General features: G+C 36.5%; 1 protein-coding gene across 1 annotated transcript; it reads right to left on the bottom strand.

Moving 5' to 3' along the window:
• Window positions 1–6,094: 6,094 nt before the first annotated feature.
• Window positions 6,095–10,606, bottom strand: LOC149152860 (uncharacterized). The gene is made up of 6 exons (XM_089443622.1): window positions 10,019–10,606; window positions 9,724–9,898; window positions 8,697–8,849; window positions 8,220–8,596; window positions 6,495–7,264; window positions 6,095–6,239 (listed from the first exon to the last, which is right to left on the bottom strand). Exons 1-6 carry the CDS (start codon window positions 10,604–10,606, stop codon window positions 6,095–6,097), a joined length of 2,208 nt encoding a protein of 735 aa, XP_089299748.1.
• Between the last annotated feature and the right edge of the window lie 6,051 nt (window positions 10,607–16,657).

The following is a 16,657-nucleotide window of genomic DNA, read 5'->3' as shown; positions in this document are numbered from 1 at the left end:
CTCTAGACTCAAGGATTCCATCCCTGCGCTTAGCAACATTTGATGCACGTATAAGGGCCTTCGCCCAAGCCTCATATGCATGGTTTATAAATATACAAGGGTGTATGCAATCTCTTCTGCCTACCCCTCGTGAGCTTTATGTAAGTACTCAATCCAATTAGGCTTGTGGCTTGCAAAACAAATATATAATATACATATTTATACATATACAAATGTTATCCTTCTTGAGCTTATGCTACTTTGGCCCAAACTTAGCCTACAAATGCATGAATTAAACGCTCATTTACTTGTATGTATATGTTCAAGGCTAGCCCTCCTGAGCTTATGGGTAGATGTCGGTCTGATAACCAAGTCATTTTAATGTAGACATCCATTTAATTAGCAAATATTTGTCTATCTCCTCTATACTTAGCCATTTAGACCCATTATAAATACTCATAATGAACACATGAGTAACCCACTCCTAGGTATTAACTTAGGCGATTATCAACTTTGTTGCCAACAAATAATAATAATATAGAGAGCATGAACCAACACTAATATATCAACATTCAGGGAAAAACCATCCTCATCATTCACACGACATTTAACATTATTCATTCACATAGGATTTACGTATTCCTCATCCACGGCACAGGACTTGGCAATACACATGAATTCATTTTCCTCAACATATCACAGGCACTAAACCAACACATTACCCTATGCAAAAATCCCTAACCTTCCTAGGCTTATAGGTTAGAAACAAAACCTACTAGCCATTCTTTTAACAAAGTATAATCATTGCAAAGATTCACCCATCTCTTTGATACCCAGGCACATGAACCATAGTTCTAAATCAAGAACTTACAATATTCACATAATCATTCCTTAAACATAATTATCATTCATATAGGAATGCCTCATTCCTCAGCATTACAAGCTATGATAGATAAGTACATTAAACAAACATAACACATTCAGAACATAAAAGTCATAAGTAGACACTTATCTTTGATAGATTGAACCAGACAACTTAGATTGGGCCTTCAACTCTCCACCCAACTTTAGACACGTTGCAACCAAGTCTTCCTTACAGGAGTCACCCCTGAGCCAGATTCTAGAGGTTGAGGAAGAGTGCTTAAGGAATTAAACCAAATCTATCAGCTAAAATAGGGAATCCAGAGGACCATCCACCTCCACCCACCAATTGCTTCATGCAATCAATATCTCACAAGGAATGCAAAGGTCCACTACCTCCACCCTCAAATCAATAAGGGAATCCAGGCTATACCTCCACACTCAAATCAACAAGGGAATCTAGAGGCTATACCTCCACCATCAAATAAGTAAAGTGTTGTCGTCCCATCAACCCCCTTTTATTTTGATCAAAAGTGAAGGGTCCCTCATAAAATTTTGGAAATATTGCCTTGTTTTGCATTTGGATTCCTATTTTTAGTGATTTTTGGCTTAGATATCATTTTTTGAGATTCAAGTTTATTTTTCCATTTTTTTATATTCCCATCATCTTTGTCTCATCAATACCTTTCCAAGATCAAAAGTTATAGTTGTTTGAAGTATTGTGTTTTTGAATTGTTTTGATGACATGCCATGTCAACCAATATGTGACATGTTAGTAATTCCATCCAAGATCAAAAGTTATAGTTGTTTGAAGTACTGTGTTTTTGAATTGTTTTAATGACATGCCATGTCAACCAATATGTGACATGTTAGTAATTCCACATGGCAAATCTCATTGTTATACATGTATATTTTATTCCAAATTTGTTTTATTTTCATATACATTTTATAATTTTGTTATATTTTTTATTTAAATTTTGAATTATTTATTTATTATTTGTTTGATTTATTTATTACTATTATTATTATTTTTATATTTTAATCCATATAGGGTCAGATGTCAGGATGATTTATTCAATTTTCATTTTTCTCCTCCCAACCTCTTCATCCCCAACTTACCCGATTTTGTACATTATTTATTTATTTGAATGGGGGCTTTAGTGAGTAGAGTTATTCAGAGGTTTGTCTTCTGGATTCATCACATAAATATTTTAAATTATTGACGCATTTTGAAACAGCGAATGTGGTTCATCTTTAAGACGATGAGATGAAGAAAATTTGATCTAATAGGAAGAATAGAAATGGGGAAGAATTCCTACAAGCTCAAAGGTTAGGTCAAAGGTCATAGAAAATAGTCCTTAGGAAAATATAAAATAAAAATAAATGACTAAGTGAGATAAAATAGCCCTTACAAAATAAATAAAAATAATAATAAATGATTATAATCAATATTAACGTATTTTTGACGGTATGAACAAAAAAAATATATATTTTTTTGTTTTATTTTATGTGTTTATTTTATTATTTTATTAATTTCATTTTTAGGACAAGAGGAGATTTAAATTTCATTTTGTTCCGCTCACACTCCATCCATACATTATTTAATTTTTATATTATTTAATTTAATTTAATTTTTGTATTATTCTATTTTAATTTAGATTTTTATTGTCATATTGGTATATTGGTTTATTCATTTTCAAATTTATTTTTGTTATTCACGATTCCCAAATTAATGTTTACTTTAAGGATAATCTATACATTATTTAATTTTTAATTTTAATTTATTTTATTATTATTATTTTGGTAGAATGGTTTATTCATTTTCAATTTTCATTTTTGCTTACCTAATGGGATGAACTGTACATTATTTTATTTTATATTTATATATATATATATATATATATATATTATAATTTTAATTTATTTATTATTATTATTTTGGTATAATGGTTTATTCATTTTGATAGTGGAGATTTTCATAGTTGGTCATATTCGTTGAATTTTTCAGATATGAATTGTATAGGGGTTTTTCTTGTCTATGTTTCAAGTGGACACTCCACCCATCATTAGGGACTAGAAAGCAAAGAATGTATGCGTGAGAGCATAATTAGAAGGTAAGGAGAGGAAAAATTATATAATTAGAAAAAATTTATTAAATTTTATTGTTAAATAAATAAGTCAAAAAGTATTAAAATATAAGAATGAATGAAAATAAACCAGTGTAGATCCATCTTAAATCCAGATCTATCAAGAGTTGAGAGAGATCAAATCTTTCAAGGTTCAAGCCCCTTTCTTGAGTGCAAAACTTGAGGAAAATTTTGCACCTTGAGAGATTTGATCCCTCTCGAGGCTTGATAGATCCGGATTTAAGATGGATCTACACATAGATATGCTAGTATGTATTGTGATCCATCTTAACTCGAGATCTACCAAGCTCAGAGAAGGATCAAATCTATTTTCAGTTATATATATATATATATATATATATATATATCCCTTTTCATATTATAATTTTAAAGTAAATAAAAACATAAAATCAAACAAATCAAACAAATTACAAATAATCCTTTGTTTTATGTTTCTCTCTATCTTCATTAAACACAACTCATCACACTACATACTCACAAATGTAATAGATATAAAGTAAATCAACTTCGTTCATAATAACTTAGTTATGATTAAATTTACAACATTATTGTTTAAAAATGTCAAACTATGTAAAACAATATCTCGAAATGGCTCTATGTGATCTCAAACTATTAAAACTAAATTTATGCCCTATATTTTAATTTATATATATATATATATATATAAATAATAATTTAAAGGTAAACAAAAGTAAAAAAACTATATAATTTTTTTTGAAAAGATAAAAAAAACAGATATATATATATATATATATATATATAATTTAAAGGTAAACAAAAACAAAACTTAGTGAAAGGGTGTCATTTTAATATGAAAATGTACCAAAGATAAAGTACAGGCAAACTAAATTTCATAATAGAAAATCTAGCTTTTCATTATCTAGACATAAAATAACTAATTTTCACACCAGAAAATTTAACTTCCTATTATCTAGATAGTATATTTCAATGGAACACAAATCTACTTGATATTTGGTCAAAGCAAGGTTTCCAAACTAGAATCATTTTTAAAATTTGAATATAATAAATCAAAAAGATAAAATAGAAATGCCTCTACACATGCCTATTAGCCTTCATTATATCAACGCTGGTAATCTTTCAATAAAATTACCATTTACTTTGCAAAGCAAATGGGTTCTATGTGATTGATCTTATAGGATAATCACAAACAAATTCTTATAATAATATAAGCAATATTATTCTTGCAAGCACATAGAACATTTTATAATTATGTAAAAAATCGGTAGAATATGCCTTTATAAGATTTTAAACTTTTAAAATTAAATTATTTATAACATTATTAATTAAATATGTTCAAACTGTAAAAAAAAAAAATACATGGAAATGACTTTATGAGATCTAAAAAAAGAGAGAGCATAAAATCAAACAAATTATAAATAACCCTTTGTTTCATGTTTCTCCCTACCTTCATCAAACACAACTTATCACACTACATACACACAGACACAAACAAAACAATAGATATAAAGTAAACGGCCAAAAAAATGAGACTTTGGAGTCTCCACATATCAACTAGGTTCATAATAACTCAATGAAATAGTCTATAACGCGACTTTTTGAAGGCCTTTCCGGCGGATTTTTCCGGTCGAAATCCGGCAAGAATTTATGGAATGGTAAGTTTGATAGCTAGTTTCTGCACAATGAAAGTGTCACAGGGGTTTTTCAGGGTGCTGAATCCAAATATGCAGTTAAAAAACCATTTTAACTGCAAGAAATCAAGATTTGACCTCAATTTCTTCCGCCGGATTCCGTCACCGGAATCTTCAAAAAGTCGCATTATAGACAACTCCTAACTCAATTATGATCAAATTTATAACATTATTAATTTAAGACGTCAAATAATGTAAAAATTCTTGGAAATGCCTTTATAATATCTCAAACTATTAAAACTAAATTCTTACTATATATTTTACATTTTTATGTATAACAATTTAAAAATAAACAATAACAAAAACAACTATTAAAAAATAATTAGAAAGCTCAATTTTTTTTTATTTTTTTTTAAAGGGAACACAAACAAAATTTGGTGAAAAGATATCGTTTTAATATGAAACGGTACAAAAGATAAAATACACTATCAATTTTTTTCCATATCTCTGTGAACATGGAGGAGAGACTAAATGACTAACATGACATGCCAACACCATTCAAGACAGTCACATTATTGTTGTTGTTGATCGTGGATTTAGAGTGCGCAAACATGTAATGGAATCAGGTCAATGTAAAAGAAAATCAAAGGTGTAATGGAAACCCATACACAAATAAACATTTTCATGATAGAGGATAACAATAAAAAGAGAAATTTCTGGTTTGAAATTTTATATTTACATAAGAGATAATTAATTATTCACTAATAAAGTAAAATGTATTTCAAAAAATATGATTCAGAATTACCTTTATCAATAATAATCGGTTGATAAGTGAAGGTCATAATCGTGGTAATGGAGTCACTTTATGAATTTATGTGAATTGTGTGTTTATATATAGTTTTGAGACAAAATGATTTAAATTTCTTTTTGTGTGTAACATTGATAGGAATTTTATGAGAATACCATGGGTTGAATAATATTATGGGTAAAAATAATGGGTTATGAAAACTAGGAGTCAAAACGATTACATAACACAAAAATTGCAAATTAAACTGGTTATTTTATCTCAATTTTATTTTATTTTATTTTGACCGAGTCAAAATGTTAAACATTACATTACAACATCTCTATTATATTGGGGTGGAGAGTCTCTTACAATTAAACTAACTATTTTTTTTTTCCCCTGGGAAAAAATCGTAATTTCTATTAAGTATTAAGAAATTACATTTTGCAGATGCCGAAGCATATTCATATGGAGGCAGCATTGCCTGTCGAGTTCAAAAACTGTAGTTCTAGAAAGAGAAAAACCAAGATGTCTCCACGCAGGGAGCATTTCCAAAAAGAACTAGTATGTCTATCAGTGATCAAAATTGTAACTATGCTCTTCGCAGAGAGCAATATATATGCTGAATATAAACAAAAGGATTTGAGCTGAACTCATGTCTGGACAGTCTATGTACATGCTATAAACAAAAAAGTTACTGATAAAGTGTGGGCCTATAGCCCATCGTCCATATGATCATCAAAAGGTCTGTGGTAGTGCTGGTAGTATGTGCCGTCGATTTCCTCCTGGATCAACCGGTCTTCTCCTTCTCTGTGCGCGACCTCTTTGGAGAGCTGGTCGGCGACGGTGTTTTGTTCCCTGTAAACGTGATGGCAGACAAATGATTCAAAGGAAGTAGTCAGTCTCTTTGCTTCATCAAGTATGTGTCTCAAAGAAAATGAATGACAATGAGATGCATCATTCAGCCAATTGCAAACAATTTTAGAGTCTCCAAATAGCTGTAGGTGTCTGCAATGTTTATGGATAGCAAAGTGGATGATATGTTTCGTCGTGCATAGTTCAGCATAATTATTTGTGCCTCTACCAAGATTGATTTGAAGCTTGAAGCAATGCCTCTCATTGAGATGGAGAATAGCACCACCCCCACAGCCCGCTTCTTGGGCCGAGCCATCGAAGAAAGCCCATGGAATTGATTTGTCGATGGGAACAGGTTTGATGATTCGAGGTGGGGCGGGGGGATCCTCTTCAGGTAGCATGTTATAATCAGCAACCGTGTGGAGGATTATAGATGGCCAGTGAGGGGCTTTGAGGTTAAAGATTGCCTGATTTCGTGCTATCCAAACGGCCCAGCAGGCCAGCAGAGGCAGGTTGATAGATTTCCCTGTGTGATTATGGCACCAGTTATTCCATGCTTCAGTGAGGTTGTTACCATGCCATTCTTTCAAAAGCGGGACTTGTGAGGTGAGAGATTGCCAGAATTGAAGAGAAGAGCTGCAGAATAGGAACAAGTGATCAGTGCTTTCTTCTGCCCTATGACATAAGTGGCAGCGAAAAGGTCCATAGAAGGACCTCTTCATGAGATTGGTGCCTGTAGGAATTTTGTCAAATAAGATGTTCCACATCAATAATCTTGTCCGGGGAGCTGACTTAAGCTTCCAGAGCGCTTTCCAGGTGGGATGTAAGTCTGGGGGCCTATAAGGTTCCATGAGCCTTAGATATCCTAGCTTTGGGGTGTAAACACCATGCTTGGCAAAAGCCCAGATGATCTCGTCAGGTCCTTCTGTGAGCCTGATGTGAGCTTGAGTGAGAGCGATAGTATACTCCGTCCATTCGTTTATCCATTGTTCAGGCAGTTCTAAAGCTTGGGCGGATAACCATGCTTGCTGGAGGAAAGAGGTTAAACTAACTATTTTATTTTAATACTATTTGATTTTGACCAAGTCAAAATGTTAAACATTACATTACAACATCGGTACCATAGTGGATTAGAGAATGCCTCTCGACACAAAAACATTAAATTATGAGCATGAACTCGAGAAAGAATTTTTTTAATTAAATGATATTAATAAAATGAATAGTCAAAGAAAAAAGCATGAATGATAATGAAATTGATAAAATGAATAATCAAATAAAGAAGCGAATAGAATAATGAATGCAGATCCATAATGAATTAAGAAAAGTCTTAGTAGAAATCACATAAGAGAAATTTTTGGCCAACCAGATGAAGAGGCAGACCATCACAAAGGCTTAAATAGAGAGCAATATAAAGACTATAATTTCAAGTAACTACTATATTTTATTAACATTATTATTATCAAACAACTATATATATATATATATATATATATATATATATATATATATATATATATAATTGATATATTTTTTTTTTACAAGAACAGTTATGGGATTTCATTATCTGCTTGGCCAATAGCCTCTCAAACGGTTACAAAAGGAGGAGCAGTTTTTAGCGTGCCTTTCTACCAAGTGGGAATTGGCTCTTGTTCTGATATGCTTCCTCTTTCTACAATTGTTAAAGTGCACTTTTGTTGCTAATTGTCCAAGCTGAAAAATACATACGAACTGATTTAATAAAAGGCAGTAAAACATGTCTTTTTATGGGATAGGCACCCACAAGATTTCCTTGTTTTTGAGAATAGATCCAGCCTCTAAGAGAACTGCCTTGTTTTCTTGAATATCTGCTGCTTTATTATTTGTTCTCAGGACATGAAAATAAGTCAAGTGGAGAGACTTTGAAATGCTTTTGATTCTTGTAATTAGCCTTGCTAGCTGCAGATCTGCTGAGTTGGAGATGGTTGCCATTGCTCTTATGATTACTTGGGAGTCTCCAAAGATATTTGCTTCCCGAATTCCTAGATCTTTGAGGATGGTTACACCTTGAAGGAGAGCCAACGCCTCGGCTTGTATGCTAGTTGTATGGCCTAGACCCCAGGCGAAGGTATGAGGCGATGCATTGTCTGGCAGAATAATGTGTCCTCCTGCTCCGGCCTTCCCTGGATTTCCTTTTGCTGCCCCATCGAAGAATAGGGAGGGAGTTGATTGATTGGACAGCCAGTCCTGAAAATCTTTCTCATTTTTCCTAATTTGCCAATCTTCAAGAGCTGGAGGGGAGCTTCTTGGCTTGAGGAAGCTAAGCTTGAGGACAGAACCCAGGTCTCTGTCTTGCTGGTTCAGATTTGAGTCGTCGCCCGTGCCTTCCAGCCACTCCCTTAATTGGATTCTCACTGAGTTGGCTACTATTCTGTGATCCTGAATTTTGTTCCGGAAGATCCTCCTATTTCTTTCCAGCCAAACCTGCTAACTGATGAATTTTGGCAATGCGCTCCAAGATAATCTGATCGTTTTGTTTTTTGGTTGAGTGCATGGGTATCTGGCCATCTAGCCTGTGAATAAATCTTGAACAGAGGTGGGGAGCATGAGATCGTAGTTCCAACCTTCCAGCAGTTCCTGCCAAATAGAGACTATAAAATTACATTCAATCATAAGATGAAGGGCAGATTCAGAGTTTGCCTTGCAAAGAATGCATCTAGAGGGCCCATTGAATCCTCTTTTTTGAAGTTTGCCTCCGTGAGGATTTTTTGGTGACAGAGGATCCAACAAAAATGGTCTATTTTGGGAATAGAGGGGAAATTCCATATGCCTGCCCAAGGAGCAAGGTTTAGAGGAACGTGGGGACGCTCTAAGCATAACTGAATATGCTTGCCATTACCAGGTATCCAGTGCGTGTGATTTTTTATGATTGGAGCAGCTCTATTAATGAAATTGCTGAAGAGAGTTCTGAGTGCGTTTTTTGGTTGATCCAAGCACCTGAGCCTCGCTCCTCTGAAATATTTCTTCCACAAAGCAATCTGAGCCCAATTTGGATTAGGAGCAATAATTTTGCAAATTAATTTGGCTCCCATAGGTAGATTTTGAGCCTTGAGGTCCTTAAAGTTCAATCCCCCTTCAAGAGTTGGTTTTATGATTGTTTCCCAATTGATTAGGGAGAATCTCTTATCATTTTGTTTGCCCCCTTTCCAGAAGAATTGTCTGATTAATTCCTCCATCTTTTTGATGATTCCCACAGGTGCCAGAAGGACAGAGAATTTGAAAATCGGGAGGCTGCTGAGGACTGCCTTGATGAGCATTGCTTTGCCGGCAATGTTGAGCCACGAGGATCCCCATGCTTGCATCTTAGCTTTGAATTTGTCTAGTTGAGGAAACCAGTGTTTGCTTGACACCCTCTTATTAAATATTGGCAGCCCAAGGTATTTGAACGAGGACCAACTAGTGGAGGCTGCAGTAGAAGCAAGGGTGTTCCAGCAGAATATTTGACATTTACCTTTGTTTAGTACACTGCCTAAGATCTTACAGAAATCATCCAGAACTGCTTTAAAATTAATAGCTGATTGTGGTGTGGCAACTCCCAGTAGAAGGGTGTCATCAGCAAAAAGTGCATGGTTGATACGTTTCACCCCTCTTGCAATGCATAGGCCAGGAATGGCTTGGTCTTGTTGCTTTTTATTCAAATAGAAATTGAGAGCAGAAGCCTGAATGACGAAAAGAAGAGGTGAGAGAGGGCACCCCTGCCTCAGCCCTCTCGAGGCTTTGAAGAAATCAACTGCCCTTCCATTTACCAGGGGGGCAATCCAGGGATCCGATATGCATGCTTTGATCCACTTTATGAGGCTTTGCCCGAATCCCAGTTTATACATGACATCAAACAAAAATTTATGTCTAACACGGTCAAAAGCATTAGCTAGATCTAGTTTGATAACCATGCCTTTTTCCTTTCGGTGTTGGCTGGAGTGAATTGCTTCTTGCACCAGCACGAAATTGTCCACCAGCTGCCTGCCTTTGATAAATCCCCCTTGATTTTCCAGAATGGTTTTAGGAAGGAATTTTTTCAACCTGTTTGCTATCACTTTGGTGATCACTTTGTACCCAATGTTACATAATGAAATTGGTCGAAATCTGTTGAAGGAGTTTGCCCCTTTTTCCTTTGGGATGAGGGCGAGAAATGCTGAGTTAGTGCAGCCTCCGATCTTTTGACAGTCCTGGGATTTCTGAATCATTTTGAGAAATTCCTTCTCAATTATCTGCCAGCAAGTTTGTAAAAATCTCGGTGTGAAACCATCCAGACCCGGGGCTTTATCCGGATCCATGGCGAAGAGAGCCTCCTTGGTTTCCTTGAGCGTGATTTTGCTTTCTAGGATCTTGTTCATATTGGGGGTGATGAGATTAGGGACAACATCTAGGAGGCTATCATTATGATCAGCTCCTATGTCTTCCTTGTACAGCTTCTCAAAGTGATCTGAAGCTGCCTTTTTTATGCTTGCAAAGTCCTTTAGAACTCTGTTTTCTTCTTTTATTTCAGTGATGGAGTTCCGTCCTTTTCTAGCTTGCGCTTGTTTATGGAAAAAGGAGGAATTCCTGTCTCCAGATTTGAGCCAAAGACTTCTAGACTTAAGCCTCCAATAATCCTCTTCTGCTAGGCATGCCTTATGGAATTTTTTTTGAAGTTTGGCCTCCTTTTCCAAATCCTTGTTTGAAATTTCAATTGTTCTAGATAGAGGTGCTGGCTTTTTAGTTCTATCTGGATTTTTTCCTTTCTGTAGCTGGATTGGGCAGGGTCTTGGCCCAATTTTTTAGCATGGCTTTAACTCTTCTAAGTTTTTCCTCCCACACAAAGAAGGCAGAACCTTTGACTGAATCTTTCCAGCAGTCTCTGACCCTGTCCATAAAGTCTGCCTCTTTGATCCAGAGAGAGCTGAACCTGAATGGAATAGGCCCCAGGTCACAAGCTATAATATGCTCTTGAGAAGAGTCTGGCTGAGGGCGAGAATCTTCTTGTTGGCCTTCTTCATGCAACACAGCGGGATTATTGAGGACATCACCAGCCAAGCTACCCTGAGAATCACTGGGATTTTGAGAGAGAGACTGATCCTTGGAGGTTTCATCTGAGCCTGTGAGCTCATCTTCTTCCTCCGAGAAAATAACAGTTATAATGGCTGAGATAAGCGGTTTGTTAAGCCTGCTTTTGAACTTGAACCGGGATGAGTGAAACGAGCTGTTCAGGGAGGGTCCAGAGTGGTCTGAGGGCAGTGAGGATGGCGAGGCAGAGGCTAACGGAGTTATACGTCGAGGTCTAGAACCACCACGACCCCGAGAACCTCCACGGGACCCTGAGTTGCTACCACGCCTGGGTATGCCACGACGACGGGCCATTGCAAAATAGATCAACAGTTTGAAAGTGCTGAAGGACTGAGGGAGAAAGAGAAGCGACTCGCCACAAACTAAATGAAACCGGAATGAACAGACCTCTGAACTGAAGACCCCAAAGCAGAGCACACAGTATATATAAACGACCACGAAAAATAGCCCAGCAACGACTGAATGAACCCAATACCCGACCCAGACACCTTCAGCAAAGACAGAAACGAAACCCTTACAGAGATGAACAAGAAGACTGACTTAATACACCCGACGCATATGGAGAAGACTGGCTTACTACACCAAACACCTTCGAAAAGAGACAAAACCAAATACCTGAAGCTGGCAAGATGTGAGCAATTATGAAGCCATGGTGTCTTCCAAATTCTCTGTGCTGCGCAGAAGCTCTGAGGACATAACCACCAGAGAGGAGCACTACCTGAAGAAACCGGAGCGACTATGTCACTGTCTGAAGAGACCAGAGCAAATGAACCGTGAGTTGTGCGCGCCATCCTGAAATCTATTTCCTGCGTGCCTTGAACCCGAAACTTCATAAATGCTAATTAATATCCTGCCTCGAACCGCCAAACCTACTCAAGGTATTGCCAGATGCCGGCTCCGCATGCTCAAGCTTTAACATCTCATTAAGGCACCCGCATCCGGGTTGCTCATATTTATCCTTTTTACTTTCATTCATATCAATTTTTGTAGATTGTTAGAATGTAATTCTATTTTTTCTTTTGAAACGATAAAGCATATTGTTTTTTCAAACTATTTTTAATTTACTTAGATTTATTATCAATTTATTTTTAATGAATTGGCATTCATTTTTTGATGTTCAAAAATATAGTTTAAACATATTACTCTCGCTATCAAGATAGATTTATTTTATGTCATTTAGACTTAGTAAATTGCATAAAATTATAGAAACATCAAAATAAACCCCAACATTTCATGAGCTCTTAAAAAACAAAGCTCAAAAATCAATTTAAGTGGCTGACTGGACCTACATTCTAGTTAGGGTTATCATCAATTTAAACATCCATGGTGTTTGCTCAAAATATTGCATTTGGTGATCTCCCCATCCCTTGGTGTGCGAATTGTTCAAGCTAGATCCACTCATACACAACAAGTTGTGTATTTGTTTATAGTTACTTGTAAATGTTTAGGATGAATAAATTAGATTAGTGTTAGGTAATATATTTCCTTGTTAGATTAGTTTTCATGTATATATTTTTTATTTAGATTAGTACGAGCAACCAGACCTTTGTTCCAGAGAGTATATAGCCACACCAAACAAATAGGGGTCTAATAAGGACCCTGATCAGGTCAATGCTCACTCATTACAGGAGGAATTATTTCACCTATCAACACAAGGGAGTCTAGAGCTCATTGCAAAACCAAGAAAGCAAGCAGAGGGGGCTAAAGAACTTCTCCTTCTAGGAGTCCAAGGAATAGGCCTCCACCCAAGTTGTCAATGGAATCCAAAGAAAACCATCTACACCCTCTAGTCTTACAGGGAATCCAGAGACTATTATCCTCACCTAAGAGCTATTCGTCCACCTCCCAATGCTCAACTGAAGGATTCCTCTACTCCCCATGTTTTGATAGCAACACATAGTTCTTCTCTCATTCTCGTTCAATTGTGTTCTCCTGTGTTTTCCGTGTCTCTCTTTGTATTAGTATCACTCTTTCCCAAATTATGCCTCTCATGCTCTCTTCGTGAATTCCCTCTTCCCTGTCACGTGTGGGGTATCCTCATCCCTAAGAACGCTTGTCTCTCCTTGTGTGGAGTGTGATGATAATTGTCCCCATTCCATAGTTGCAACTTTGGTTGTGTAGGCATACATTGTTGTTGCCCCTTCCTTCTTGGCTACACTGGTTCTGCCCTATGTGGTGGTAGGGAATGTTGTTGTGTCAACTCCCCTTCCTCCCCACTTCTTGTTGGTTGACTTCTCTCCCCCCCCCAACTGTTAATGCAACCCATTCTCTATTTAATTTTTTCCTCTGTGTTGTAGATTTATCCAAGGCATGCATGGTTCTTATGTCCTTCTTTCCTGCTCCATTAATTTGTAAAACCATCCCATTTAAGGCACACATGCTAGCTTTCAATGGTTGTCATGAAAAATGTCAAGCTTCCTTTAAAGCCCAACAACCTCCTTCCTCAAACTCTGGAATATAAATCTTGGGCCTTTTTAATCATAATCAAAATATATGAAGATTTATAATGAAGGGGGATTAGCCTGAGGCTGTCACAATTTAAAACGGGGACTTACTCACATAAGTGTGGGAAACTCTATTATAAGCCACTTGAACATAAATCAATTTTGTTCCCAATTCCTTGGATGATTTTGATTATAACCCCTCAAAAGTTGAGCCAATGTCATGTCCACTAAGTTTGCATGTTCATCCATCCATGGTGTAATGCCCTCCTCCCACATCTACCCAAGTAATCGACCAATTGGGGTAAACATGCGACGAGAGGCTACTATGATTGGATTCAACCTCCTATGTGACCATAAGGAAATGGAATCGACATAAACATAATAAAAATACCTTCCACATCAGCTACAAGACCCCTAAGAACCATGCCAACATTTCAAGCAACTTGCCCCTGCGTACCACTGAAGTTTCTGATCACTTTCCCTCTGGACACTCTCATGCTATGGGCATGCCAACGTCCAGGGACCTTTGGATGCTCTCAAAGGCCTGCATGCCAGCGTCCAAGGACCAATTTGTCTTGTTTTGTGCAAGCATTCCCGAGATTTGAGACACTTTTTCCAGCCCAAAGCCTAGGTCACTGCCCATAATGGCATGATATCTTAAAAGCAATAAAATAATAAGGAAATAATGAAGTAGAAGCAATTAGTTAAACAAGCCCTTAACAAGACCCCTACTAGCCATGACAACATTTTTATCAAACATATCGCAACATGTAATCTACAGGTGTAAACAACAAAATGAAGCATAGGGATCTCATGCTTATCTGAGAATCGCTAAGAACCATTATTCCCTCATGTATTTTGCTGCATTATGATCTATTAGGTCATAGATACATTGTCCATTCATTTACAAGTAAAAACATACTGAGAGCCATACATAGCTTTTTTCATAAAATATACATTTAAATAGCATAGTAACAATAGAAATACCATAAATATATCAGCCATAAAATCCACATATAAACCAATACACTTACACATGAAAACCAAGGGAATGAATTTCTCATTAATGAATGCAAAAACCAACCGGAAATGGGACTACCACATTCCACCCGACCATAGATTGGGTGAGCCTAATCTTTCTTCAGCCAATCACCCCCGTGCCATATACCAAGCATGAATGTGGGACTCATAACCAACCAAAAAGAACCAAACAAGGATGGATGCTACGAGAGTTCTTCGCCTACATCGTGAGGAATTTTAGTGCCTCCTAGTCTCTCTGGCTTTACTATAATCCACAGTCTGATCCAGGGATGACTAGGCCCTACACTAATACCCACTCTCCAAGATTTATCATACATCCCATCCCGGGACTACTAGGCCCAACAGAGAGCAATCCACCTCTTGGATTTACTGTATATCTCGCCATTCAACGGCAAGGACTCCTAGGCCCACTGAGGCACATAATCTTGGCTTTATCATAATCCACAATCTAGCCTAGGGGTTACTAGGCCATTGGATTTACCGTGGTCCACAGTTTGGTTCAGGGACCACTAGGCCATGTGTTTGTCATTTCGGAGATCCGCCCCACTCAGCTTCGAATCCATCTGGCCATCCATCTTAACTGAAGTATGAGAACCCATCTCATCAAGGCTATCTAGAAAATGGCAAGGCTAGGCTGAAAACACTATCACACCTAGAAAAACCCATGCCATGACAAAAAGAGCCACATGCAATGCCATGCATGCCAAATCTAGCAAGGAAATCAAACATGCAAATCGATACTTGCAAAGAATCTTGTTGTAGTTGCTTGATCCTGCTCTTCCTTGCTTGCTCCTTCCTTCCTCTTGCCTTCTTTTCTTTCTTGATCTAATGGCAAAGTGATCCAAGAAAAATCTAAGTGTCCAAGAGTGAGTGAGAGAGAGAATAATGAGAGGGCTCCAAAATTGAACAACCAAGCTTTCCAATTGATCCTCATAAGCCTTTTTATCAATGAGGCCTCTATATTCTTCATTTTCCATTATTTTCCTTCAATTTCCTCCTCACATGCAACTTCTTTCACCTTCATTTTCTCTTAATTTCCTTTATTTTCATAAATAAAATGCCAGTTAATGCCTCATGCCTTTCCAAATCCTTTGTTAATGCCTTTGCCAATTTCCTTTAGCCATAATAATCGAAATGAACACCCACTAGGATGTCTTGCCCAACATTCAGCCTGGAATACGTGTCCCATCAACCATGGTCTTATATATTTTTACATGTGTTTTTAACTAGGGTTGTTACACATGGATGGAAAGTTGGAGATCATTTTAACTTATTGTCCATATTCTCCCAAAGTGTAGTTCAAAAGGCACTAAGAAATCTATTATCTCTATTTGAGGTGATGGTCCTTGGCATTTGAAAATGCACCCAAATGCTATGCACCAAAACACCGAAATAACATAAAAATAGAAGAGAAGTAACTCTGCACCTTGACAATGAGAGAGAAGAATGAATGAGAAGCCTATTTGAGTGAGAAACCCTCTTTTACAATAAAATAATGTACAAGATGAGATGATTTCTAGAACTACTTCCTTGGTATATATAGGAGACAAAGGGTATAATTACAATTAAAGGGTTTAGCTAACCAATAAGTACAACGCTAATATAACAATTGAATTGTAATAACTTAACATCCAAGGATTAAGATGCCCCTCCCCTTTAAACAAGTGTTTCGCTCAATAATTGATTAAATGTGGATATTTTGCATGAAGAACTCATCTCCTTATCTCACCTCTTTTATTGGTAAGTTCTTCCACTTAATAATGTACATAGTAATTCTTGATTTTGTAGTTTATTGATCCTTATTTAATAATCACTTCTACTTCTAGTATGGTTTTCTCTTCTTTATTAATCACTGCA

Source organism: Pinus tabuliformis, chromosome 9 (assembly GCF_031772625.1).
Source record: "Pinus tabuliformis cultivar Carrire ecotype Pingquan chromosome 9, CPIR1, whole genome shotgun sequence".
Lineage (NCBI taxonomy): Eukaryota > Viridiplantae > Streptophyta > Pinopsida > Pinales > Pinaceae > Pinus > Pinus tabuliformis.
This window is presented reverse-complemented; position numbering and strand designations above follow the sequence as displayed.

Bases quoted from the DNA above. Each gene is read 5' to 3' on its own strand.
- LOC149152860 (XM_089443622.1), bottom strand. From the start codon at position 10,606: ATGAACAAGATCCTAGAAAGCAAAATCACGCTCAAGGAAACCAAGGAG. The intron at 8,597-8,696 runs GTTTGGCTGGAA...AGTGGCTGGAAG, and splicing joins CAAAATTCATCAGTTAGCAG to GCACGGGCGACGACTCAAAT. The intron at 7,265-8,219 runs GTAATCATAAGA...TCTTTCCTCCAG, and splicing joins ATATCTTTGGAGACTCCCAA to CAAGCATGGTTATCCGCCCA.